This window comes from Heterodontus francisci, chromosome 9 (genome assembly GCF_036365525.1).
Source record: "Heterodontus francisci isolate sHetFra1 chromosome 9, sHetFra1.hap1, whole genome shotgun sequence".
NCBI classification, from domain to species: domain Eukaryota; kingdom Metazoa; phylum Chordata; class Chondrichthyes; order Heterodontiformes; family Heterodontidae; genus Heterodontus; species Heterodontus francisci.
In genome coordinates this window covers 33,710,955-33,735,019 of record NC_090379.1, presented here as the reverse complement: position 1 = coordinate 33,735,019, position 24,065 = coordinate 33,710,955, and the positions used below count along the sequence as shown (strand labels likewise).

The 24,065-nt window shown below is 43.5% G+C and overlaps 1 protein-coding gene across 1 annotated transcript in view; it reads left to right on the top strand.

Moving 5' to 3' along the window:
• Window positions 1-24,065, top strand: part of LOC137373449 (sodium/potassium/calcium exchanger 4-like) — a 338,168-nt gene that overhangs the window by 291,584 nt on the left and 22,519 nt on the right. Inside the window, exons 10-12 of the mRNA XM_068038272.1 lie at window positions 7,944-8,089; window positions 11,696-11,848; window positions 23,146-23,312. Coding sequence (XP_067894373.1) covers window positions 7,944-8,089; window positions 11,696-11,848; window positions 23,146-23,312 — 466 coding nt within the window. The remainder of the gene's footprint in view (window positions 1-7,943; window positions 8,090-11,695; window positions 11,849-23,145; window positions 23,313-24,065) is intronic.

The window sequence follows — 24,065 nt, the reverse complement described above, 5'->3', positions numbered from 1 at the left end:
AGAGGTTTACCAGGATGTTGCCTGGTCTGGAGGGCATTAGCTATGAGGAGAGGTTGGAAAATCTCGGATTGTTTTCACTGGAACGACGGAGGTGGAGGGGTGAGATGATAGAGGTTTACAAAGTTTTGAGTGGCATGGACAGAGTGGATTCAGAAGCTTTTTCCCAGGGTGGAAGAGTCAGTTATTGGGGACATAGATTTAAGATGCGAGGGGTAAAGTTTAGAGGGGATGTGCAAAGCAAGTTCTTTACACAGAGGGTGGTGAGTGCCTGGAACTTGCTGCCGGGGGAGGTGGTGGAAGCAGGTACGATAGCGACGTTTAAGAGGCATCTTGACAAATACATGAATAGGATGGGAATAGAGGGATATGGTCCCCGGAAGTGCAGAAGGTTTTAGTTTAGACAGGCATCAAGATCGGCGCAGGCTTGGAAGGCTGAATGGCCTGTTCCTGTGCTGTACTGTTCGTTGGTCTTTGACATGCTAGGCTTGTATCCACTGGAGCTCAGAAGAGTAAGAGATGGCTTGATTGAAACATATAAGATACTGAGGGGTCTTGACAAGGTTGATGTGGAAAGGATGTTTCCTCTTCTGGGAAAATCTAGAACTAGGGGTCACTGTTTAAAAACAAAGGGTCGCCCATTTCAGACAGAGATGAGGAGAAATGTTTTCTCACAGAGAGTCGTGAGTCTTTGGAATTCTCTTCCTCAAAAGGCGGTGGAAGCAGAGTCTTTGAATATTATTAAGGCAGAGGTAGATAGATTCTTGATAAACAAGGGGGTGAAAGGTTATTGGGGGTAGGCGGGAATGTGGAGTAATCAGTTCAGCCATGAAGTTATTGGGCTGAATTTTACACCCCCCCCCCACAAAGAGTGGAATGGTGGCGAAACAGGAGTGGGGGGGTGCGGGGTGCGTAAAATGGATCGGAAGGCTTGTGGGGGGCCCTTCCCGAACTGTTCCCACCTCTGCTGCCACTTTACGCTGGGCAGTGGTGGCAAAAGACGGCCCGCACGCCCCAGGCCACTTAAGGCCCTTAAGTGGCCACCTCCATGGGGATTTTATCCGTGGCTAGTCGGGCGGCCGAGGCCCAAAAAAAGCCGCTTGACAAAAGCAGGCGGCTCTCTTACTGCCCGGGGGGGGGAGGGGGGTCACCCCCGCTGCCCCAACCTCCCCCAACACCCAACATGCCCCCTGTCCCCTCAGTCGACCACCCTTGCCTCGCTGGGGCCTGCCCGATCACCCCTGGCGAGGCAACCAAAACTTACCTTTGTTACGGGCTCCCCGACATCTTCTTGTTCAAGCTGGGCTGCAGTCCCAGCAGTGGCCACCGCTCCCAGTGGCGTTGCTGGGACAGTTAGCTGCCGGCCCGCTGATTGGCCGGCAGCTCCATTAGGTGGGACGCCCTACCTCGAGCAGGTGGAAATCCCGTCTCACACCAATTAAAACCCGGTGACCAGCAAAATATGGGTCAGATCCCCAGTCAAAGCCGAATTGGGTCACCACTGACTTTTCAGTCGGTGGCCGGTTCCGGTCCACCCAGGGTTAAATCCCAGCCATTGAATAGCAGAGCAGGCTCAAGGGGCCAAGTGGCCTACTCCTCCTCCTATTTCAGATGTTTTTATGTAACTCCTTGGTGACAGCTCCTCCTCTCCCAACCACACCACCCCCCTTGTCACCGGGGTCTTCCAGACTGGCCCTGGCGACCCCACTTCACTGTCATGCAGGCCCCCACCTGCCAAGAATGAGGCATATTAATTTCGCCACATGGACATTAAATTTCAAATTGTTGCTGGGAAGAAGTGAAGGCCTATTACAAGGGGTTGCCAGACCCCTGGCTGGAAAGACATTTTTGCATATTAACAGTCAGTGTTTGTAGATCATTCCCTGATACACAGAATACACAGAGACAAGACATGGTCAGACCAGTTAGTCACATGACTAACCTGCTTGGCAAGTTGGGGGTTTCTGAATTGTACAGTTTTGAACTGAGAGTCTGCAGAAAGCTGTTTGCTCCTGGATTGAAAGGACCTCTGCTGACTGGCTCACCACAGCCTCTCCTGTCTGCTCCCATCTCTTTCTCATGAAACTCCAAAACCCACTGAAGACACATGAACCCCAAGAGAGAAAAGTCTCCTACAGTGAAAAAGGTTTAAGAAGAATACTGGGCCCCAAACGAAAAGCAAAATCTACCTACAATCAAGGACTCTATAGTGAGCTCAAAGAACCGTAACAACAATTCTTCAGATAGTGCCTCAAATCTTTCCACTTTATTTTTTCTTATGCTCTTTTCTGGCTCTATTTGCATGTGTGTTTCACCTATGCATGCCAGCGTGGGTGCGTCATGTATCCGTAGGCGTCAACCGAATTAGAGTTTAAGTTTAATAAATTTCAACTTTTCTTCTTTAAACCTGAGAAAACCTGTTTGTGCTCATTTCTTTGCCTTATAATTGGAAAATGGTAAACAAGGACTCACCAAGGGGGAGCTAAAAACATGGTGTGTTTAAAATGAAACCCTGTTACAGTAAGATCAGGTGAAGGCTGAAAGAGAAACTTAGACTTCTTTCTCACCTGCTTGTAACATCACTTCCCCGAGAACAAAGAACAAAGAACAGTACAGCACAGGAACAGGCCATTCGGCCCTCCAAGACTGCGCTGATCTTGATGCCTGCCTAAACTAAAATATTCTGCACTTCCGGGGACCGTATCCCTCTATTCCCATCCTATCCAGGGTTCCAGCACTGGGCCTGGGTCCAAGGCCTCTGTAGTACCAGCAGTGGCCACCGCTCCTGGTGGTGCTGCCGATACCGCTGAGCTGCCAGCCCTTTGATTGGCCAGCCCTTTGATTGGCCAGCAGCTCATGGAGGCAGGATCCCCATCTTTAAAGGGATGGAGATCCTGGCGCCGGGTACTTCCGCTTCAAAACACTGGACGATCACTCCAGGTTGTGGAGGGGTGGGGGGGGGAGGTACTGGCACGAAAAGGCCGAGGTGTAGTTCCCCCCCCCCCCCCAACCCCGCCTTTTCGGCCAGGCGCTGGGAGCTCCGCCTCCTCCACAAAATCCATGCTGTAGAGTACAAAAGCCAGGAAGTTATGCTGAACCTTTATCAAGCTCTGGTTAGGCCACAACTGGGGTATAAGGTCCCGTTCTAGTCACCACACTTTAGGAAAGATGTCAGCATCCGTGAGAGGGTACAGAAGAGATTTGTGAGAATAGTTCCAGGGATGGGGGATTGTAGTTACAAGGTTAGGTTGGAAAAGCTGGGGTTGTCTCCCTGGAGCAAAGGAGATTGAGGAGAGACTTGATAGAAGTGTACAAGACTATGACAGGCTTAGATAAATTAGACAAGATAAAACTGTTCCCATTAACTGATAGTACAAGAACTCATGGGCACAGATTGAAAATTTTGGGCAAGAGATGCAGAGGAATGTGAGGAAGAACTTTTTTTATGCAGTGCACGATAATGACCTGGAACTCGCTGCCCATGAGGGTGGTGGAAGTGGAGACAATCAATGATTTCAAAAGGAAATTGGATGGACACTTGAAGGAAATAAAGTTGCCGGGATCAAGCGGGGGAGTGGGGCTGACTGGATTGTTCTGCAAAGTGCTGACATGGATTCAATGGGCCAAGTGGCCTCCATCTAAATGACTCTATGACTCCACTGCATTGTAAAATGTTTGTGACTTTCAAGCAAGGTCATGAAAGGAATTTATGTCTAGATTTTGATTGGACCTCATATGACTTCGAGCCAGCATGAGCTCACTGCAGTCCAGAGTTTATTTGTATGTCTCTGTTCAGTTACGTGGTCACATACTGGATCCCATTGTATGGTTAGGGTCACTTTGTTAACAAAAAGATTGTAGAGCTTTCTTTAAAAAATTGGCTATCCGTTCCCACTCCCAGCAATGCACTGGGAAATGAATTATTACTCCTACAAAAAACCCAGGTTTATATGAAGGAGAAGTGTGTAAGTCTTTTGAATTTCACTGGCATTGTCCTCAAAATATATTACAGCATAACCCTTTATCATTGACTGTAAAAGAATCCTGTGATTACAAACACTCGTCCTATTATTGCCGAGCTAGAAATGTCCCAGACTTTTATATGTGTCAACATATCAATAGCTTATTGTCGCTGACACTGGTGTACTTCAAATACAAATAAGAATGATTGAAATATTGAATTATTTGACATTTTTCCAGGAAGTTTCAATACTTTTTATTTACTATGAGAAAAAGTGACTACACAAAATAGCCTTATCTAAAATGGGTACATGCTTGAACATTATGCCAGGGCCATAAGTATTTTAAAATCTAAGGGGTAAACATTTAACCTTTAACATAGCCATGCCTGTAGGATTTACTGGAGACAATAAAAGCTAAAAGGGCAATTTTAATCCTCCCTGCCCAGCAGAAACCAGGCAGCTGGGCAGTTAAAATAGCCTTTGTCACTTACCCACCCTACCACTGCAGGGAGCTAATCTGCCACCATTTTAACATGCTGCACTGGGCAAGTGTCAAGAACACCTGCTCAACACTGGCCAGGTCCTGATGATGTCATCAGGACCCAGCTAGAATTTTTACTGGAGGCCTGAACAGGAAACGGTAGTGAGTTTCCCACCAGGCCAACCCCACATGGGACCAGAACAGGCTCAAGCAGGTAAGTTTTAATTTTTCTCTTTTGTTTTGCTTTCGTTGTTGCTCCAGAGGGAGCAGGTGTCCTTCCCCAGGCCTCACAAGGAAAATATAGAATATAATAAAAGCAAAATACTGCAGATGCTGGAAATCTGAAATAAAACCCAAAAGTGCAGGAAATACTCAGCAGGTCTGGCAGCATCTGTGGAGAGAGAAGCAGAGTTAACGTTTCAGGTCAGTGACCTTTCATCAGAATTGGCAAAGTTTAGAAATGTAATAGGTTTTAAGCAAATAAAGTGGGGGTGGGACAAAAGATAACAAGGTGAAGGTGTTGATAGGACAGAGGATCACAGAGAATAACTGACCAGACGGTCATGGAGCAAAGGCAAAGGGTGTGTTAATGGTGTGGTGAAAGACAAAGCGTTAGTGCAGAGAGGGTGTTAAAAGACCGAATAATGAACAGCCCTGGCCAAAAGCACAAACATGAAAAAAACAGTGGGCAGGCACATGGTAATAAAAAGGAATGGTGAAACAAACTAAAATAAAATAAAAATGAAAAAGAAAAAAGAAACTAAAAATAAAAAGGGGCCAGTTTGATCTGATATTATTGAACTCAATGTTCAGTCCGGTAGGCTGTAGCATGCCTAATCGGTAAATGAGGTGCTGTTCCTTGAGCTTGCGTTGATGTTCACTGGAACACTGAAGCAAGCCCAGCACAAAGATATGAGCATGAGAGCAGAGGGGGGGTGGGGGGGGTGTTGAAATGGCAAGCAACTGGAAGCTCGTGGTCATGTTTTTGGACTGAGCGGAGGTGTTCCGCAAAGCGGTCACCCAATCTGCGTTTGGTCTCCCCATTGTAGAGGAGACCACATTGTGAGCAGCGAATACAGTATACTAAATTGAAAGAGGTACAAGTAAATCGCTGCTTCACCTGAAAGGAGTATTTGGGGCCTTGGATAGTAAGGAGAGAGGAGGTAAAAGGGCAGGTATTACATCTCCTGCGCTTGCAGGGGAAGGTGCCATGGGAAGGGGATGAGGTGTTGGGGGTAATGGAGGAGTGGACCAGGGTGTTGCTGAGGGAACGATCCCTTCGGAATGCTGACAGGGGAGGGGAGGGGAAGATGCGTTTGGTAGTGGCATCACGCTGGACGTGGTGGAAATGGTGGACGATGATCCTTTGGATGTGGAAGCTGGTAGGGTATGGTTCTGGGAGGGAGGGGAAGGGGTGAGGGTAGAGGTGCAGGAAATGGGCCGGACATGGTTGAAGGCCCTGTCAACCACAGTGGGGGGGAATCGTCGGTTGAGGAAAAAGGAAGACATATCAGAAGCGCTGTCATGGAAGGTTGCATCATCAGAGCAGATGCATCGGAGACGGAGAAACTGGAAGAATGGAATGGAGTCCTTACAGGAGGCAGGGTGTGAAGAAGTGTAGTTGAGGAAGCTGTAGCAGGGACCCCCACTGAATGAATGGAATCCCAGGTTGCAAAGCTTGTTTTTAGACTCTAATGGAGAGGAAAACAAGAATTGACATAGAAAGTAGAACTGAAACAGAAATGGAACCCAAAACTGAAACAGAAGCTAGAAAAACAACTTCAGGTTTTCAGGGAAATGGACACTGATTAGAGCCAGATAAAAGGAGACTGAGTCCACCCAGAACAGGCAGTCTGGGCAGACCAGGTAGGAGTGGAGTGCCAGCAAGCAGAAGAAAGTGAAGACTGAATCCAGGAGCCGTTTCTGTTACTTAAAGTTGCCGACTAACCAGACCCAGCCCATACAGTGCACTGGTTGCCACTGAAGAACTCAGATAAAGGGAAGACTGGTAAATCCACACCGTCAAGACAGTTGTAAGCAGAGCTGAGGAGGTTCTGGAGAAGTGCGCCTGTGGCGAAGACCGCACCCATGGAAGAACAGCGGCTAAATCCTTGATGAAAGGAGCCGAACATCAACCTGAGGAACTACAAAGTTGGAACGAACTGTGTAACTGTAATTGTTACCATGTTACTATATATGCTGGGTGGGCTGCCCAGTGAAACTGTGAGACCTATCTCTGTCCTATCTGATAGTTAATGTGTAATTTGTAATTGTGATCTGTCTATTGCTTCATGTTTAATTTATGTGTTTGGTTTGAGTGTTAAAGTAAAATTTATAAAAGTGAAATCTTGCCTGTTTGGTTTGGTTTCCTAAATTGGGGTTAATCGGTGGATTTGATTCTTTTCATTTGTTGGTGGTCTCCACGGGGATCATAACAGCAGGCAGTCACTGGGATGCACTTCCCGCTGTCTTCCTGCCTAGAATGGGTGCAAAATAGGCTGGAGAGACTGAAATGGCTTGAGATTAAAATATCATGGAATTTTTTTGTTGCACCAGGAGAATTTTGAACTGACAACATGCTTGATTTTAACTCCCCCGCACCCCCCACCCCACCCACTCCTCCCCACCTCACCTGATGATACCCAGTTCAAATGGAGCAAAGGACTTACCATCAACATTCCTAACCCAATGTGACAAGAAAACCCATTGGAAACCAGCAGGGCCCTGCTATAAATAAGCAAGCCAGGCTCTGATGGCATCACTGGGGTCCAACAACTATTTTTACCTATGACTGGAGTGGTGTGTTCCTCACTGGGCCAAAGCTGCTGGAAATTGGCTCAAGGGCCAGAAGAAGTCCTGTAATTTAAGCTTTAAAAACTTATTTTAAGTCTCCTTATGGGTTAGGAAAACTCATCTGATCCCTCAAGAAAACACTGGTCCTTATTTGCCCCCGGCATTCCTCTGCCACCCCCGTCCTCACCGTCTGCTAACCACAATTGCTCTGCTGAGCCCCTCCGATCCACTTACCTTATGCAGGGGACGTTCACATGGATCCCAAGCAACGGCCTGTGAGCCACGCAATTTTATCTGGGAACATTTGCATTTCCCACTCATTATCCTCTGAAGAACACCCATATCCAGTCATTACAATACTATCAAAAAGTAATGGGGAACAAACGATTCCTTACCTCAGCACACACGCTCATATTCACCTCCTTCCAGTTTAAACAAGGAGAGGCACTGATGGTATTGGGGGCTGAAGATTCTGTCATCCTTCCCAAGAATAACGCCCTGGAACTGTCTTGACGGGGAGAGGAATAAGAGATTTTTGAAATGTTAGGTTTTATATACATACTGGCAGCATAAATATTACTTGTAAATTGAGGGGTTTATCCTGGAGGTAATTAATAAATATATGCTGGGTGTATGTGTATAAATATTCTACTTGCAAATGGAAATAACAGCAAAAATTAAGAGATATGCTGTTTCATTTAATATTTCAGGTTCAATACCAAGATGCAGAATTATTTTGTGAGCAAGCTGACAAAGAATGTTTCAAATGGCAATGTGATCGGCAATGAAATGGAGGATGGTAATGTTAACTATCCCAATATTTGTGATGACCCATTACTCCCATTGTTAACTCAAGGTAAGGCTAACCAGACAGAGAATGGCCAGTAAAAACATTTTAATCCTCACTTAACATACAATTCTTCAATATGACTTAATGATATATAAAGATGTCTAATGTCTGTGGCTTCTTCAACCATTTTTAGGCACCTTTGTCAAATACTATTCATTTTTATTGTAAAGCATTTTAATGATAAAGTGAATTTTCTTTGGAAAGTTAATTTTTGACATTAGAAACTCATTGCAATAGAACACATTCCATTAATGATAAAGAATTGTTTAGGTGGCAATGGAAAGGAACAGTCGAATCAAATGCTTCATGTTTAATGTTTTTTGTAATACAACCAGGAGCAGTAGCATTCCTAGGAGTGATTCTATTGCGATGCTGCTTTTTCATTCTGAAAATCTTCTTCGCTGCCTGTCTATTGGGAGATGGAACCGGTCACAAAATGATTCCACCTCTTTCATTGGCATCCTTCCCATTCTTCTAGTGACAGCACAAACTGTTCACACACAATGCGGTAACCCAGCTTGAATCTAGGAGAGACCTTTACATCTTGCCCACCTTGTGTCTCCTAATACGCAGGAAGTGTTGCAGACTGTTCTACAGGTGATGCAGACCCACTGCAAAATAGGCAGTTTCTTCCCTCTCTCCTGCCCCCCAAAGAAAGTTGTTTTAAAAAAATGGAAATTCATTTTTGCTTTTCTTATTTGTTCTGCACTTGTTTTATAACAAAGCACCATTTGCAAGTTAATCAAATAATACACATTGTCCAAAAGGTGTAGACTGTTTTGTAAGACAGTTTACAGAGTTATTAAAGATGTGGCCATTGATTTAATGATCTCATCACACCATGACGTAAAGTTATTGTATATATAGAGACGCCTGTTTTCTTGTGGCCCCTTCCAGCCCCTTCAATAGAAGATATCATCAGACTCCAATTCTGCCCCTGCCTCTGAATACAAAACATTTCGAAAGGATTCCTTTTAAATAACTCCAGATATCATCAGATCATTTAGAAGCACGATTAAAGTGCACAAAATCTGATTGAAATCACAGGCCTTTCCTATACTCTTCACTTGCAATTGAAACTCCATTTGATGGCTTTCAAATAATAAATAACAAACGCACTGTACTCCTTAAAGCGCTTATCCTAAATATGTAAAGATGTACGATTTGAGCACAATGCAATGTACAGCTTCCATTTTAAATCAGTCACTAATCTTCCATAGTTAAGCAGTGTTCACCCTCACCTATGGTTCATGTACTCACTTCCTGAACACCAATTAATATCTTTGAACTGTTCTTCAGCTACCTCACTAACTGCTGTCAGAATTCTGTCTGTTTAGCCTTACTGTAGTTCCTATTTCTCAAAATCTTTTATAAAAGCCTTAATACTGTTTTGTGCATACTATCGCTTGAATGTTTAATGCCTGCATTCTTTAGTTGTTAATAATGGCTGCAGCAAATAACAATTAACTGTAATCTCTCTTAATGCATTAAAACTGGTCCAGTCTGATGATATGGCTTCTCTAAGCATGACAGTAGCAATATATAAAAGGCTTAAGTTATTCATATATTTTGCAGCACAGTCTCTCCTGAGGGCTTATACTTAGTTATGTGCAAACTCAGAACAGTACTTTAGAGCAATTAGATGACATATCAGTTTTTGCAGAATTTTTAGAGTTTTGGTAATAGGCCTATCCATCATTTTTAATGTAATAATGTACTTTACAGGAATAAAAAAGTAACACATGCAGCTGCCAAGTGGGTCAATTGTCATAGAAAACCAAATTACAAATCTACGTAGGAAAGCAGGCAAATATTTAATGATTAACAATCAAGCTACAAATTCAGTTTTTTTTTTAAAGTTAATCATGCACTTAGATTTACTGCTCTGTAATGTTACAAAATTACATTTCAGACTAGGGAGGTACTAAAGGCAGCACAGAAGACTGCTGAAAAATTCCGAGCCTTATTGTGGTTTTAGCATAAAAGGAGCATTGTGCCAGGAAACTTGCAGCGTGGAAACTCTGGCAGCAGAATGAGTGCCTCTTATTCAAAGAGACAGGGATCAAACACTAAGGACAGGATTTTACATTTGGGTCATGACTCTGATGTTGGGATCAAATGTGGATCCCGACCCTGCAATGTTTCAGGAGCGGTCACCCGACAGTGATTTTGCCTGGATTGACCAGTTAGTGGCTAGAGGGCTCACTCGCCATCCAGTTAAGGATGGGGTGGGGGGGGGGGTGGGTGGGAGCGAGGGCAGATTTTCGAAGCTGGAGCGTCAATAGGAGATCCTCCAGCATGGAAGGAACTGCAGCCTGCCATTGCAAGCAAGGGAGAGAGAGGACACCCCCATCTTGAGGCATCCTCTCCGCAACTTTTAAAAATTTGAAATTACAAATTGCCACAGCTGGCAGACCACTGTTGTGGAGGGGGAGCCCCTTCTAGAGGGTGGCTTGTAGCCGCAGCTGCAGCCCGGTAGTCTGGAGGAGGCCCTCAAAGTCCTTCTGGAGCGCTGGAACCCTGCCATACTCCCAACCCTGCGGGGGGCAGTCGGTCTCAGATCATTGGCCTGAAATGGCCTTAAAGGCGGGTAGGTGTTCCACCCCCAATCCAGACGCCAGGAAAATGGCTCATGGGCTGGATGGTGCCAGAAAAGCGGTATGCCAGCCAGTGTTGCAAAAGTACATGCCTGCTTGCCTCAGTTCCCACCTCCATATCAGGGCCAAAATCCTGCCCTAGGTTTCACTGCTATTCAAACTTCGTAGGCAGGTGCCTCTGGTTCTCGGCCAAGTGGTTGTCATTCCATCTGATGGGGAAAGAGACTTGACTGTCCCTTGTTAGCTAGCATCGAGCATTATTAATACATAATCCTTGGAGAAAGTAATGACTCAGCTGCTGCTAGTTTCCTAGCTGAAGGAATTCAGGACACACGAAAATGACATAGTGGATAAAGTTTGACTGCAACATGTAACTACTTCTATATACTTCTTTGCAATTTCACCCCTTCCCCTTTCTCTGATGCTCTCAGAAAGGCACTGATACATGCCGGAGTATAACTGCACAAAGCATAAGAGACTCGCAAGTCCCCCACCAAAATGGCTGTCATCATTTGGGAGCTTGGTTGGTGAATGTCACAGTGAATGTGAGGGCCATAAAATTGAGCTTAATGTACAACCACATGGATTTTCTCAAGCAGAGCAGTAATCTGGTGCCTGGCCAACTGTCCCTGAGCTATGAAGGAGAAACATTGAAACTAATTGTCGTAGCCACACTGTAACTCCCTCCACTACAGACCAGGGATTGAATCTGGGGCATTCCTGACCTATATAGCTCAGTAACACATAGATTTTTCTCCCGAGGATTGAAAACATTGTTTTTTGATACAGGGACATTTGTCATGCTTAAATGTGGTTATTGAGTAGATATCTTTTAAGCACACATTTCCCTTGACTAGAAAGTTTTCTAATCCTAATTATGAAGTTTTCTAATCCTAATTATGTTTTAAGTTAAAATAATAAAATCCTGAAGTACAACCTCAGTAGACTGAACCATTTTGTGCTGGGCTTGAAATTTCAGAGATTTACTTTCAATCTGTTTATGTGTAATAACTAGTTCAATCTGCCAATGGTGTGGACAAGGAAGTCTGTGCAGTTGAGAAATGTGACAATATCGAAAATGGAAATGTTCCTCTGGATAAAAATACAAAAGGAGACAGCAATGAGAATGAAAATGAACCCGAGCTCACATCACCATTTTCTCCACCAGGTGAGGAGTGATGGAACATTCTCTGTACAACAGAAATGTATTCCATTTATACATGATATTGTCATTTTAAAGGCACAAAAACCTATTGTAATGAATTAAAAATATGATTGACAGAAATGCTATTGTATGATAACCAACATTTAGCAGTGCTTACGCTGCCTGGGAAGAAAATATTTTGTGCAGCCAGTGAAGATACAAAGGGGTTGAATCTCTGCAGGATTTCTCCTAATTGTTCACCATGACTTTGGCAGATGATCCATGGAAAATCTAAATCAATGGAGTAAGTGTCTATGTAATTTCTCCAGGATTTCCGTGACTTTCCTTCAACATTATGACGGACAATAGAGAGAACCCCTGTGAAAATTAATGGCAAAATTTTCCTATCTCCACACTTCCACAAATTAACCACAACATGCAGAGCTGCTAGAGGATGTGTCAATGTGATGAGATGCAATCATTCTGCCACAAGTGAGGCTGAGGAGAAACTTAAGTTATAGTCACAAGGTCACAAGATAACTACAGGCGCTAAAGGCTTTTCCTAGCTCCGGCATCCAGAAAAAAATTACATTCCTTCCTTTGCTGCATTAATTGCTTCTTATTTCACTATCTCATCTGGAAGTCCATTCAATAGGTTAGGAACAAAAAAAATGACAGGCATGAAAAGGCAGCCCCACACTCTCAATGACTATTCTGTGTATCAAGCAAAATTTCTTTCAGTCTTGAATTTATCTTTTATTTGTTTGAAACTGTGTCCTACCTGTTCCGCCAATGTGCTTTGTTGAAGGATAATTTTCTTTGGTCCACTGACTGGAGATCTGAATCTATATTTTTTGAAGAAATTTAAAAAGAATATTTAAAACAGGATGACTGCTGGGAGCTTAAGATGATCACCTAGTTTGGTACATTGTGCCATGCATTGCAAAGGACTATAAGGAGGGAGACAAAATGTCTGCATTTCCCAGCAAGAACCAAGACCCAGGAAGTTTAAAGGAACTACCTGTTCTTTTCAGCAAGCAGACAAATACTGCTAACTGCTATGTGTGAATCACTGAGTGATTGCCATGTGACAAGCCCCTCCAGATCTGTGGTTTTTTAAGCTGGTGTTTTTTCTATGCAGCAGAGGAGGAGCAACTGAACTCTGATATGAGCAGACCCCAAGTGGCGTGCCGTCTCTCTCTATCCCTCTCGCTCTCTTTCTCTCTTTCCATTCCAGCTTGAAAGCTTTCAAATCCTGCCTGTTGACTGACCACCTTTAAATACTCCGGCTACAATCAGAAACCCTTTTGGAGGAAATCATCCACATTGCTAGCTCCAGAGAATACCAAATCAATTATCTACCTCTTCAAACTAAAAGCCTCAAGACGACGGAATTCAGCTAGAAGCCAGCCAAATCACCAAACTCCACAGACTGTATACCTTTTATAAGGACTCTAACTCAACCAATCTACCTTTCCCCACTCTGTAATCTATTTTTGTGTGTGAGTGAAAGTTGGCGCATTGTTTATTTTTATTAGTTCAGTTTAGGTACAATAAAGTTAATCTCCTTCTTTGTCAACTCAAGAAAACCTGTCCGATTGGTTCTTGTCATGATCATAGCAAGTAAGTAATCAAACACCTACTGAATTGGCCACTTTAAGAAAGAATTTAAACCTGTTGTGGTCAAACAAGGAAAGGGAAAAGACGGAAGTTCTTCGACCCCTCCTCACTTGACCGTAACAGAAATTTGGGTGCTTACGTCTGGGATCAAACCCAAAGACGAACGGGAAATTGGAAGCAGCAAACCAAATTGATCCCTAGCAATAATTTTAAAACTTCAATACAGGTTTTCTTGTGGTTTCAGTGCTAAAGTACTAAAATGTCCACATTCGAGGCCGGTACCTTCCTAGAATGGAGTGAAGTAACTTGGGCCAGGTTAAAGCCCTATCGGTTGAAGAGTTGAGGAATGTAGCTGGGCAATTAGAGATTACCATCTGTCCAAAAAATAGGAAGCCTGAAATCCGAAAATTTGTGGCCTACCATTTTAAAATTGACACTGAAGAACCAGAGACAGACATAGAATCTGAAACAGAAAAGAACAGAGGGGAAGAGAATTAGAATTCCAGGAGAAAAAAGAAAGGGAGGAAAGGGAAAAAGAAAGAACATTCTAAAGGGAGTTAAGGCAGCTTGAACTGAATAAGGGAAGACCTAATATATCCAGTGAAGGCACTGCTAGTGAGGGAGTTACCCCTAGTTCAGGACTGGGTGCTGAGCTCTTAAAGTTCTCCCAATTGATACCAAAGTTCAACGAGGCGGGTGTGGGAGAATTTTTCGTCTGTTTTGAAAAGCTTGCAAAACAGTTCAAGTGGCCAGTAGACAGCTGGACACTGTTATTGCAAAGCAAACTAACAGAAAAAGCCCATGAGGTTTATTCACTGTTGCCTGATGAGAGGTCATCAGATTATGAGATGACTAAAAATATTATCCTGAATGCATATGAGCTGGTACCAGAGGTGTACTGCCAAAAATTCCAAACCCTTTGAAAGCAGCCTGAACAAACTTATATTGGGTTCAAAAGGGTCAAGAAAATCACTTTTGACTGATGGATAAGGGCACTTAAGATAGAGTCCACCAATGAAAACCTTAGAGAGGTGATTCTCCTCAAGGAGTTCAAAAACTCGCTTCCCCTTTCTATAAGAAACCACGTAGAGGAACAAAAGGTACCAAGACCAATGCAGACAGCAATTTTGCCTGATGATTATACACTTATTCACAAGCCCTTGCCCCAAGGGAAACCGTTCCCTAGTCACCTCCAAAAGCCTGAAAAGGATAGAAAGTGGGACAGTGATAGGAAGATGAACGACCATGAGCGAGAAGGGAGAGCTAGAAACATGGACAGCCTTTCTCAGCCCAAAAAGGAGGGTGCTGAGAACAGGAGTGATGCCTGGAAGCCTATATGTTTCCATTGTAACAAGGCAGGTCACCTTCGAGCTGACTGCTGGAATTTATGAGGAAAACCCATAGGTTTTGTCAGGGTACACCAGGTCAGTGCTGGAAAAGGGGCCCTGATGAAAAGCACAGCAGACCAGGCTGTGGCTTTAACTGTGGCAATAAAACCCAGTAAACCTAACACTGACAGTGCGGGAAAACCTATCAAAACCCCTGAGAGTTACCAGGATTATGTGTCCGGAGGAAAGGTGAACCCATACCCTTCAGGTGAGATGAGTAAGCCCATAGTCATACTTGGGGATACAGGGGCCCACCCAATCCCTTCTGCTGGGAAAAGGCATTACCTTGCCCCCAGCGAGTGCATTGAACGCTAGAGTGTTAGTGAAAGGTATCCGACGGTGTTATATGCCCATACCTTTGTATTGGGTGCACCTGGAGTGTGACCTTATTTCGGCACTGGTGGCTGTGGGGATTGCCCCTGGTTTGCCTGTAGAAGGGGTCGACCTGCTCCTGGGTAATAATCTGGCGTGGGCAGGGAGGTGGGGGGGGTTGCGGGGTGGTGGCTTCCCCAGTGGTTTTGGAGAGACCGTGAGAAGTCAAGGAGACAGAGCAGTTGCAGGAGAAGGTCCCCGGCATTTTCCCTCATTGTGTGGTGACTCAGTCCGTGGGCAAACAGGCTACATCGGAGGGGGCTCAGGTGGTATTGCAGAAGATGACCCTGTTGTCTGGTTGTCTGGAACATTCTTTGGGAAGTTGGAGGACCTGGGGGATTGTTCAACAAACCAACCCAATATTAAAAAGGTTAGCACAGACTGCCCAAACTGAGGCTGGGGCAGAGAGGGTTCCAGAGTACTAAAATAAAAGCAAAATACTGTGGATGCTGGAAATCTGAAATAAAAACAAGAAATGCTGGAAATACTCAGCAGGTCTGGCAGCATCTGTGGAGAGCGAAGCAGAGTTAACGTTTCGGTTCAGTGACCCTTCTTCAGAACTGGCAAATGTTAGAAATGTCAGAGGTTATAAGCAAGTAAAGCAGGGGTGGGGCAAGAGATAACAAAGGAGAAGGTGTAGATAGGACAAGGCCACAGATTAGCTGACCAGAAGGTCATAGAGCAAAGGCAAACAATATGTTAATGGTGTGTTGAAAGACAAAGCATTTGTACAGATAGGGTGTTAACGGACTGAAGATAACAGCAGCAAGCACAAACATGAAAAAAAATGAAAAAACAGTGGGTAAGCAAACGGAACAAACTAAGATGAAATGAAATAAACATACAAAAAAAAGTAAAAAATGTAAAAAAAGAAAAAATAACTAAAAATAAAAGTAAAATGGGCGGCCCATCATGCTCTGAAATTATTGAACTCAATGTTCTGTCCGGCAGGCTGTAGCGGGCCTAATCGGTAAATGAGATGCTGTTCCTCGAGCTTGCGTTGATGTTCACTGGAACACTGCAGCAAGCCCAGGATAGAGATGTGAGCATGAGAACAGGGGGGAGTGTTGAAATGGCAAGTAACCGGAAGCTCAGGGTCCTGCTTGCGGACTGAGCGGAGGTGTTCTGCAAAGCGGCCACCTAATCTGCGTTTGGTCTCCCCAATGTAGAGGAGACCACATTATGAGCAGCGAATACAGTATACTAAATTGAAAGAAGTACAAGTAAATCACTGCTTCACCTGAAAGGAGTGTTTGGGGCCTGAGATAGTGAGGAGAGAAGAGGTAAATGGGCAGGTATTACACCTCCTGCGATTGCAGGGGAAGGTGCCATGGGAAGGGGACGAGGTTATGGGGGTAATGGAAGAGTGGACCAGGGTGTCGCGGAGGAAATGATCCCTTCGGAATGCTGACAGGGGAAGGGAGGGGAAGATGCATTTGGTAGTGGCATCACGCTGGAGGTGGCGGAAATGGCGGAGGATGATCCTTTGGATATGGAGGCTGATGGGGTGGAAAGTGAGGACAAGGGAACCCTGTCACGGTTCTGGGAGGGAGGGGAAGGGGTGAGGGTAGAGGTGCGAGAAATGGGCCGGACACGGTTGTGGGCCCTGTCAACCACAGTGGGGGGGAATCCTCGGTTGAGGAAGAAGGAAGACATATCAGAAGCGCTGTCATTCATGGAAGGTACCTCATTTTACTTTTATTTTTAGTTATATTTTCTTTTTTTACATTTTTTTTGTATGTTTATTTCATTTCATCTTAGTTTGTTCAGTTTGCTTACCCATTGTTTTTTTTCATATTTGTGCTTGCTGCTTCTGTACTAATGCTTTGTCTTTCAATACACCATTAACATATTGTTTGCCTTTGCTCCATGACCTTCTGGTCAGCTATTCTGTGGCCTTGTCCAATATACACCTTCTCCGTTGTTATCTCTTGCCTCACCCCCACTTTACTTGCTTATAACCTTTGACATTTCTAATATTTGCCAGTTCCAAAGAAGGGTCACCGAACCGAAACGTTAACTCTGCTTCTCTCTCCACAGATGCTGCCAGACCTGCTGAGTATTTCCAGCATTTCTTGTTTTTATTTCAGAGTTCCAGAGTACCACTATTTAAGCAGTGGGGTGCTGGTGAGGAACTGGAGGCCACCTGCGGATGGGGGGGATCGACGGTGGTTCACCAGATGGTTGTACCACCGAGGTACTGTGGGAAAATATTGAAAATAGCCCATGAGATTCCAATGGCTGGACATGTCGGTATCAGAAAAACCCAAGCCCGCATCAGACAGCATTTTCACTGGCCACAAGGATGTGGTAGAGTTCTATAAGACTTGCCACATGTGCCAGATTGTGGGGAAGCCTCAACCTGCAATAAAACCTGCACCCCTAATTTCCATACCGGCTTTTGGGGAACCATTCAGCAGAGTGCTGGTATTGTGTTGGGCCCCTGCCCAAAACAAAAGAGGGCTACCAGTATCTACTCACCATTATGGATGTAGCTACTCGATTTCCAGAGGCTATCCCTCTAAGAACTGTCTCTGCCAAGGTAGTGGTAGAGGGGCTAACCCACTTCTTTAGCCAATATAGACTGTTGCTGATATCCAGTCAGATGAGGGCACAAATTTTATGTCCAGTATTTTTCAAAAGGTCATGGGTAATTTGAGCATAACCCAGCTAAAGTGCTCAGCCTACCACCCACAGTCACAAGGGGCTTTGGAGCATTATCACCAGACCCTAAAGACAATGATCAGGGTATACTGCTATGAGTACCCCCATGACTGGGACAAAGGGCTGGGATTTCTTCTGTTTGCTACGAGAGACTCACCTAATGAGTCCACTGGCTTTAGTCCCTTTGAATTAGTTTATGGACACGAGGTGAGAGGTCCCTAAAACTAATCAAGGAGAGGTTTTTGGGACACAGGGATGAATCTTCCCTGTTAGACTACATCTCCATGTTCCGAGAATGGCTCACGAGAGCCTGTGCGATGGCTCAGGAACACTTAAAAACCTCCCAGACAGCTATGAAAAGGCAGGCAGATAAACATGCCGAGGCCGGAACATTTCAGCCCGGAGACCATGTGTTATTGCTATTACCAATACAGGGAGAAACAGTTTGCATCCTATACTGCAAAGGACTATAAGGAGGGAGATGAAATGTCTATGCATTTCCCAGCAAGAACCAAGACCCAGGAGGTTTAAAGGAACTGCCTGTTCTTTTCAGCAAGCAGAAAAATACCGCTAATTGCTATGTGTGAATCAGTAAGGGACTGTCATGTGACAAGCCCCTCCTCATCTGTGCTTTTAAGCTGGTGTTTTTTCTCTGCAGCAGAGGAGAAGCAACTGGACTCTGACAGGAGCAGACCTAAGTGGAGGTCCCTCTCTCCAATCCAGCTTGAAAGCTTTAAAATCCTGCCTGTTGACTGACCACTTTTACATACTCCAGCTTCAATCAGAAACCTCTTTGGAGAAAATCATCCGCGTCGCTATCCCTAAGAGACTCAACAAACCAGTCATCTACCTCTTCAAACTAAAAGCCTCAAGATGATTAAATTCAGCTAAAAGCCAGCCAAATCACCAAACTCCACAGACTATATACCTTTTTTATGGACTCTAACTCAACCAATCATCCTTTCCCCACTCTGTAACCTATGTATGTGTGTGTAAACCTCCAGTGTGTGTGAGTAAAAGTTGGTGCATTGTTTATTATTAGTTCAGTTTAGGTACAATAAAGTTAACCGTTTTCTTTGTTAACTCAAGAAAACCTGTCCGATTGGTTCTTGTTATGATCATAGCAAGTATGTAATCAAACGCCTACTGAATTGGTCAGTACATCCACTTTAAGAAAGAATTAAACCTGTTGTGGTCAAACAAGGAGGGAAAAGAGGGAAGCCCTTCGACCACTCCTCACTTGACCGTAACATACCCTTGAAATTTAATTTCAAGTAAGATTCCAAATTTACCTTTCCGTTAACTCTAGCTATATTGTCAACAACAACAGTTTATATTTATATAGCACCTTTAACATAATAAAACATTCCAAGGCACTTGACAGGAGCATTATAAAACAAAGTATGACACGAGCCATAAAAGGAGATATTAGGTCAGATGATCAAAAGCTTGGTCAAAGAGGTGGGTTTTAAGGAGTGTCTTAAAGGAGGAAAGCAAGGTGGAGAGGCGGAGAGGTGTAGGGAAGGTATTCCAGAGCTTGAGGCCTAGGCAACACAGGGCACAGCCACCAATGGTGGAGTGATTAAAATCAGGAATGCACAAGAGGCCAGAATTAGAGGAGCACAGATATCTTGGAGGGTTGTGGGGCTGGAAGAGATTACAGAGATGAGGAGGGAGAGGCCTGCTCCTCCTGGCTTCAAAGGAGGATTTTTAAAAAGTTTTTTTTAATCATAACTTCCTCAAACATGTATTCTACTATTTTAGCTATGCAGTTCAACCTTCTACTGGCTTTATTGATTGCTACTGTACATTGGTCTGTGTGTTTACTAAGTTTACTGAGGACCCCTAATCTCTTTCAGCTTCATCATTGGTCACTTCAACACCATTCATGTAGTATATGTAATGTCCATTTTTCCTTGTGCCAAAATGATAATGCGCAGATACTTCCTCTGAGGAGGGAGGGAAAGGAGCGGGCCAGTCATGCCAGGCTACTTTTGCATTCCTCCTATCAGCCCGACCCTAATGGTAAAGCTCCCTCTTTAAAAGTGATTCTGCTAGTAGGATCTTTCTTCAGCACCAGTTAATATCATGTGAATGGTAAGATGAGAAGATGTATTTCACATTACATACATCTAAAAAGGTAATGTTCCATTTGACTATAATTTGAGGCTTGGGGCTGTTCAAATATTTAACAGTGTAAAAAGAGTTAAGAAGTGTAGATCACTTTTGGAAAACTTTATTGGTAAGAGAACAGATTTAAATTTTGTCATTTATTAACTCTCAATAACTGCCAATTTCTTTACAAAATTATTCAGTTTTGCATTTTCAAAACTGAACATTAATAATTGAAGTTGTAAACTTGACCGTCCCTACTTATCTTGAAATATGACTCCACTATATCCCCGTTCGGCCTAAGTATTCAATATATCTATAGAGATTGTCTTTTGTGATGCTGTTCTGCAATGTTAGCAAGGGTTTAGTTTTCACCCTGAAGCAATCTTTCTCTGGCTAAAATAGTAAAGAAAATCACAGAATTCCTATTGAGTGTGAAAGGTGCCACTTTAATAATTTAAACTGGTGCTGGCAGGATTCGCATCTGAATGCCCATCAATTGCATCCATGCAGAGAAGAACTTGCTGCCTTGGTAACCATTTAAATGTAGTTCTCATTGTACCTTAAAGTGTCTACCACTGTCCATTGAGAACCTCCCAATATTTTGGGTCTTCCTCATGAATGGCGTGCATTCCCCTTCCCTTTGGCAGTAGAACCTTCAGTTCTCTTGACCCCACCCTATTGAATGCACTTCCTAAACTCCTCTGCTTTGCTATCTATCTCCCTCCTTCAAAAACTTCTTCAAAATCTATTGGCTTGTGCATGCCTCCCACCTACCAGTGATCAGCAGGCATTTTCATCTCTTAAAATGCATTGAAATTCTTTTTTTCTTCTTCTTCTTCTTTGGCCTCCTTATCTCGGGAGACAATGGGTAAGCGCCTGGAGGTGGTCAGTGGTTTGTGGAGCAGCGCCTGGAGTAGCTATAAAGGCCAATACTAGAGTGACAGACTCTTCCACAGGTGCTGCAGAAAAAATTGGTTGTCGGGGCTGTTTCGCAGTTGGCTCTCCCCTTGCGCTTCTGTCTTTTTTCCTGCCGACTGCTAAGTCTCTTCGACTCGCCACACTTTAGCCCCACCTTTATGGCTGCCCGCCAGCTCTAGCGATCGCTGGCAACTGACTCCCACGACTTGGGATCAATGTCACAGGACTTCATGTCGCATTTGCAGACGTCTTTAAAGCGGAGACATGGACGGCCGGTGGGTCTGATACCAGTGGCGAGCTCGCTGTACAATGTGTCCTTGGGGATCCTGCCATCTTCCATGCGGCTCACATGGCCAAGCCATCTCAAGTGCCGCTGACTCAGTAGTGTGTATAAGCTAGGGATGTTGGCCGCCTCGAGGACTTCTGTGTTGGAGATACGGTCCTGCCACCTGATGCCAAGTATTCTCCGGAGGCAGCGAAGATGGAATGAATTGAGACGTCGCTCTTGGCTGACATATGTTGTCCAGGCCTCGCTGCCGTAGAGCAAGGTACTGAGGCCATAGGCTTGATACACTCGGACTTTTGTGGTCATCAGTCATTTTCATCTCTTAAAGTGCATTGAAATGAATTACTATGTTAATACTGCTACATGAATGCCAGTTGTTGTTACTTGACTCCAAAGTTCAAAAATGACATTTATTTGTCACAAACATTATTTAATACATTATTGAAAACCTTTTTTCCAACAAAAGCTCTGATTTCTACACTTTATCATAATCACTGTAGAGTACTCAGTGTCCTGTGAGATGTCTTGACAGTAGTAATTGCAATTGAAAGTGCCCTTGCTATCACCTTGAAACATTTGTAATTCCTATGTAAATAGACAGGCAGTTTGCCAATTCACTAATGAAAAATACGTAACCTTTGCCTTCTCTGTGCTTTTCTAGCTCATCTAGTTGGTAATAAGGTGGAGCTGGGGCAAACCACTTAATGAGGCAGTCACTCATCTGCGCTCAGGTTAATTTGTAAACAGACATTGTTCTGGGCCCTTACTTCATAAATTACCTCGGGTATGCCACAAGCAAATTGTAATGGTATGAAGATGTCAGACAATCAAAGGCTTTAAGAACTCATAAATAAGTGAGGACCCCTTAATCAATTCATTAGATAGAATGGTGCTGTGTGCAGCCATTCATTCTAAACCTCAAATTATTTCAACAATTTGCACACAGCAAAACTACAAATCAATGTTAACAATGTATTTCTCTGATTGAAGCAATAATCTTTTATTTTAGGTACTTCCTCATATTAATGTGATTTCTCCTTCTTTATACCCCCCTTCTACAGACTGTTCTCTAGACTGGGAGGAGGGGCAGTATAAAGGGGAAGAAATAATGCCAAAATGGCTGCTGCTAGCCCTTTACACTACTTTGTAGCTGAAATATAGGAGGTTAACAAACTGTTGATTCCCAGTTGATTCTGTCACTTTTGTTTCTTTCTCTTTTGGGAAGTGACTGGCCATCATACAGATAAACGATAACGTGATAATAAAGAGAACCATGTCACATTTCCTTTGCAAATTTACATAAAGCTTCTATCCAAGATGTGATGCTTATGCTACCTTTAACCTGCTGATTATCAACAAAAATATACATTGGTAGCAGGAGAGATGAGTTTTTTAACTATTGAACCTAATAAAGTGTAATATGGAGGAGAGAAAGCGTGAATGAACTCAGTGGCATTTTTACCATAATGATATGTGCTCACAAAGAGATTACCAGTTTTACTGTACTGCAATATTTTTGCAATAAAAGTTATGTCAGAATTTAAATATTCATCTAGGTTGCTGAGGAAAACTTTCTACTGTCAACCAAATTACATGTCTAATTTCATGGCTCTATGAGGTGCTATTGTGAGTAAAGTGTTAAGTTCCACAAATAAAACCAAAATTTAGTCTCACTATAAACAGCAGAATATTTAAGTTGACAATGCCAGTCACCTTTTCCTAGGGCCTCTAAAATGGTCTGTGAGTCAAATGCTGAATAGCAGGACTGGTGACTGAAGACCAGTAATTAGAAACAGTTGCTAGTGTGTACTAGAAGAGGTTACAAAGATTTTCTTGGATTTTTATTTTTATAAAAAACAAGGCAGCCTCTATTTCTTCACTGTGTAAAGTCTAATGCACTGAGTGCTTACATTTTTCCTCACATTTCTCATAGAATCATATCTACATTTTATCTACAGGGGGATGCTTGAATAAGATGAAGTGGCTAAGCTCATGGCCTGTACTGCTTGTGCTATTCTTCACCGTCCCTAACTGTGCGAAACCTCGCTGGGAGAATTTCTTCATGATAACCTTTTTCATGTCCACTCTGTGGATTGCAGTCTTTTCTTATTTAATGGTGTGGATGGTAAGTAAGAAACAACACACAAGAAAATTATCACCCCGTTTAAAATATATTGGGCTCTTTTGAGTTGATAGAGCTTATTAAGAGATGACATGGCAATAGTTCCAGGCTGCTAAGATTCCAGATCTTGGGAGTACAGTGCGAAAAGGGAGACATGTAGCTGAGGATAGTGGAGATGCATTGCTGCAAACAATTCAAATAACCTTCAGGTTGAGCTAACTGATTTGTTACACAAGATTAGGGCTCATGGAATTGAGGTATTATATTAGGATGGGTTGAGGATTTGTTAACAGACAGAAAACAGAGAGTAGGAATAAATGGGTCATTTTCGGGTTGACAGGCTGTAACTAGTGGAATGATATAAACATCAGTGCTTGGGCCTCAGCTATTTACAATCTATATCACTGACTAAGATGAGGGGACCAAGTGTAACGTAGCCAGGTTTGCCGATGATACAAAGCTAGGTGGGACAGTAAGCTATGAGGAGCTCGTGAAGAGAATGCAAAGGGAGAGAGTCCAGTTAAATGATTGGGCACAAAGATGGCAGATGGAGTATAATGTGGGGAAATGTGAAATTATCCACTTTGGAAGGAAGAATGAAAAAAATAGAATATTTTTTAAAAGGTGAGAGACTAGTAAATGTGGGGATTCAGAGGGATTTGGGTGTACTTGTATACAAATCACAGAAAGTTAATATGCATGTATAGCAAGCAGTTAGGAAGGCAAATGGTATGTTAGCCTTTATTGCAAAGGGTT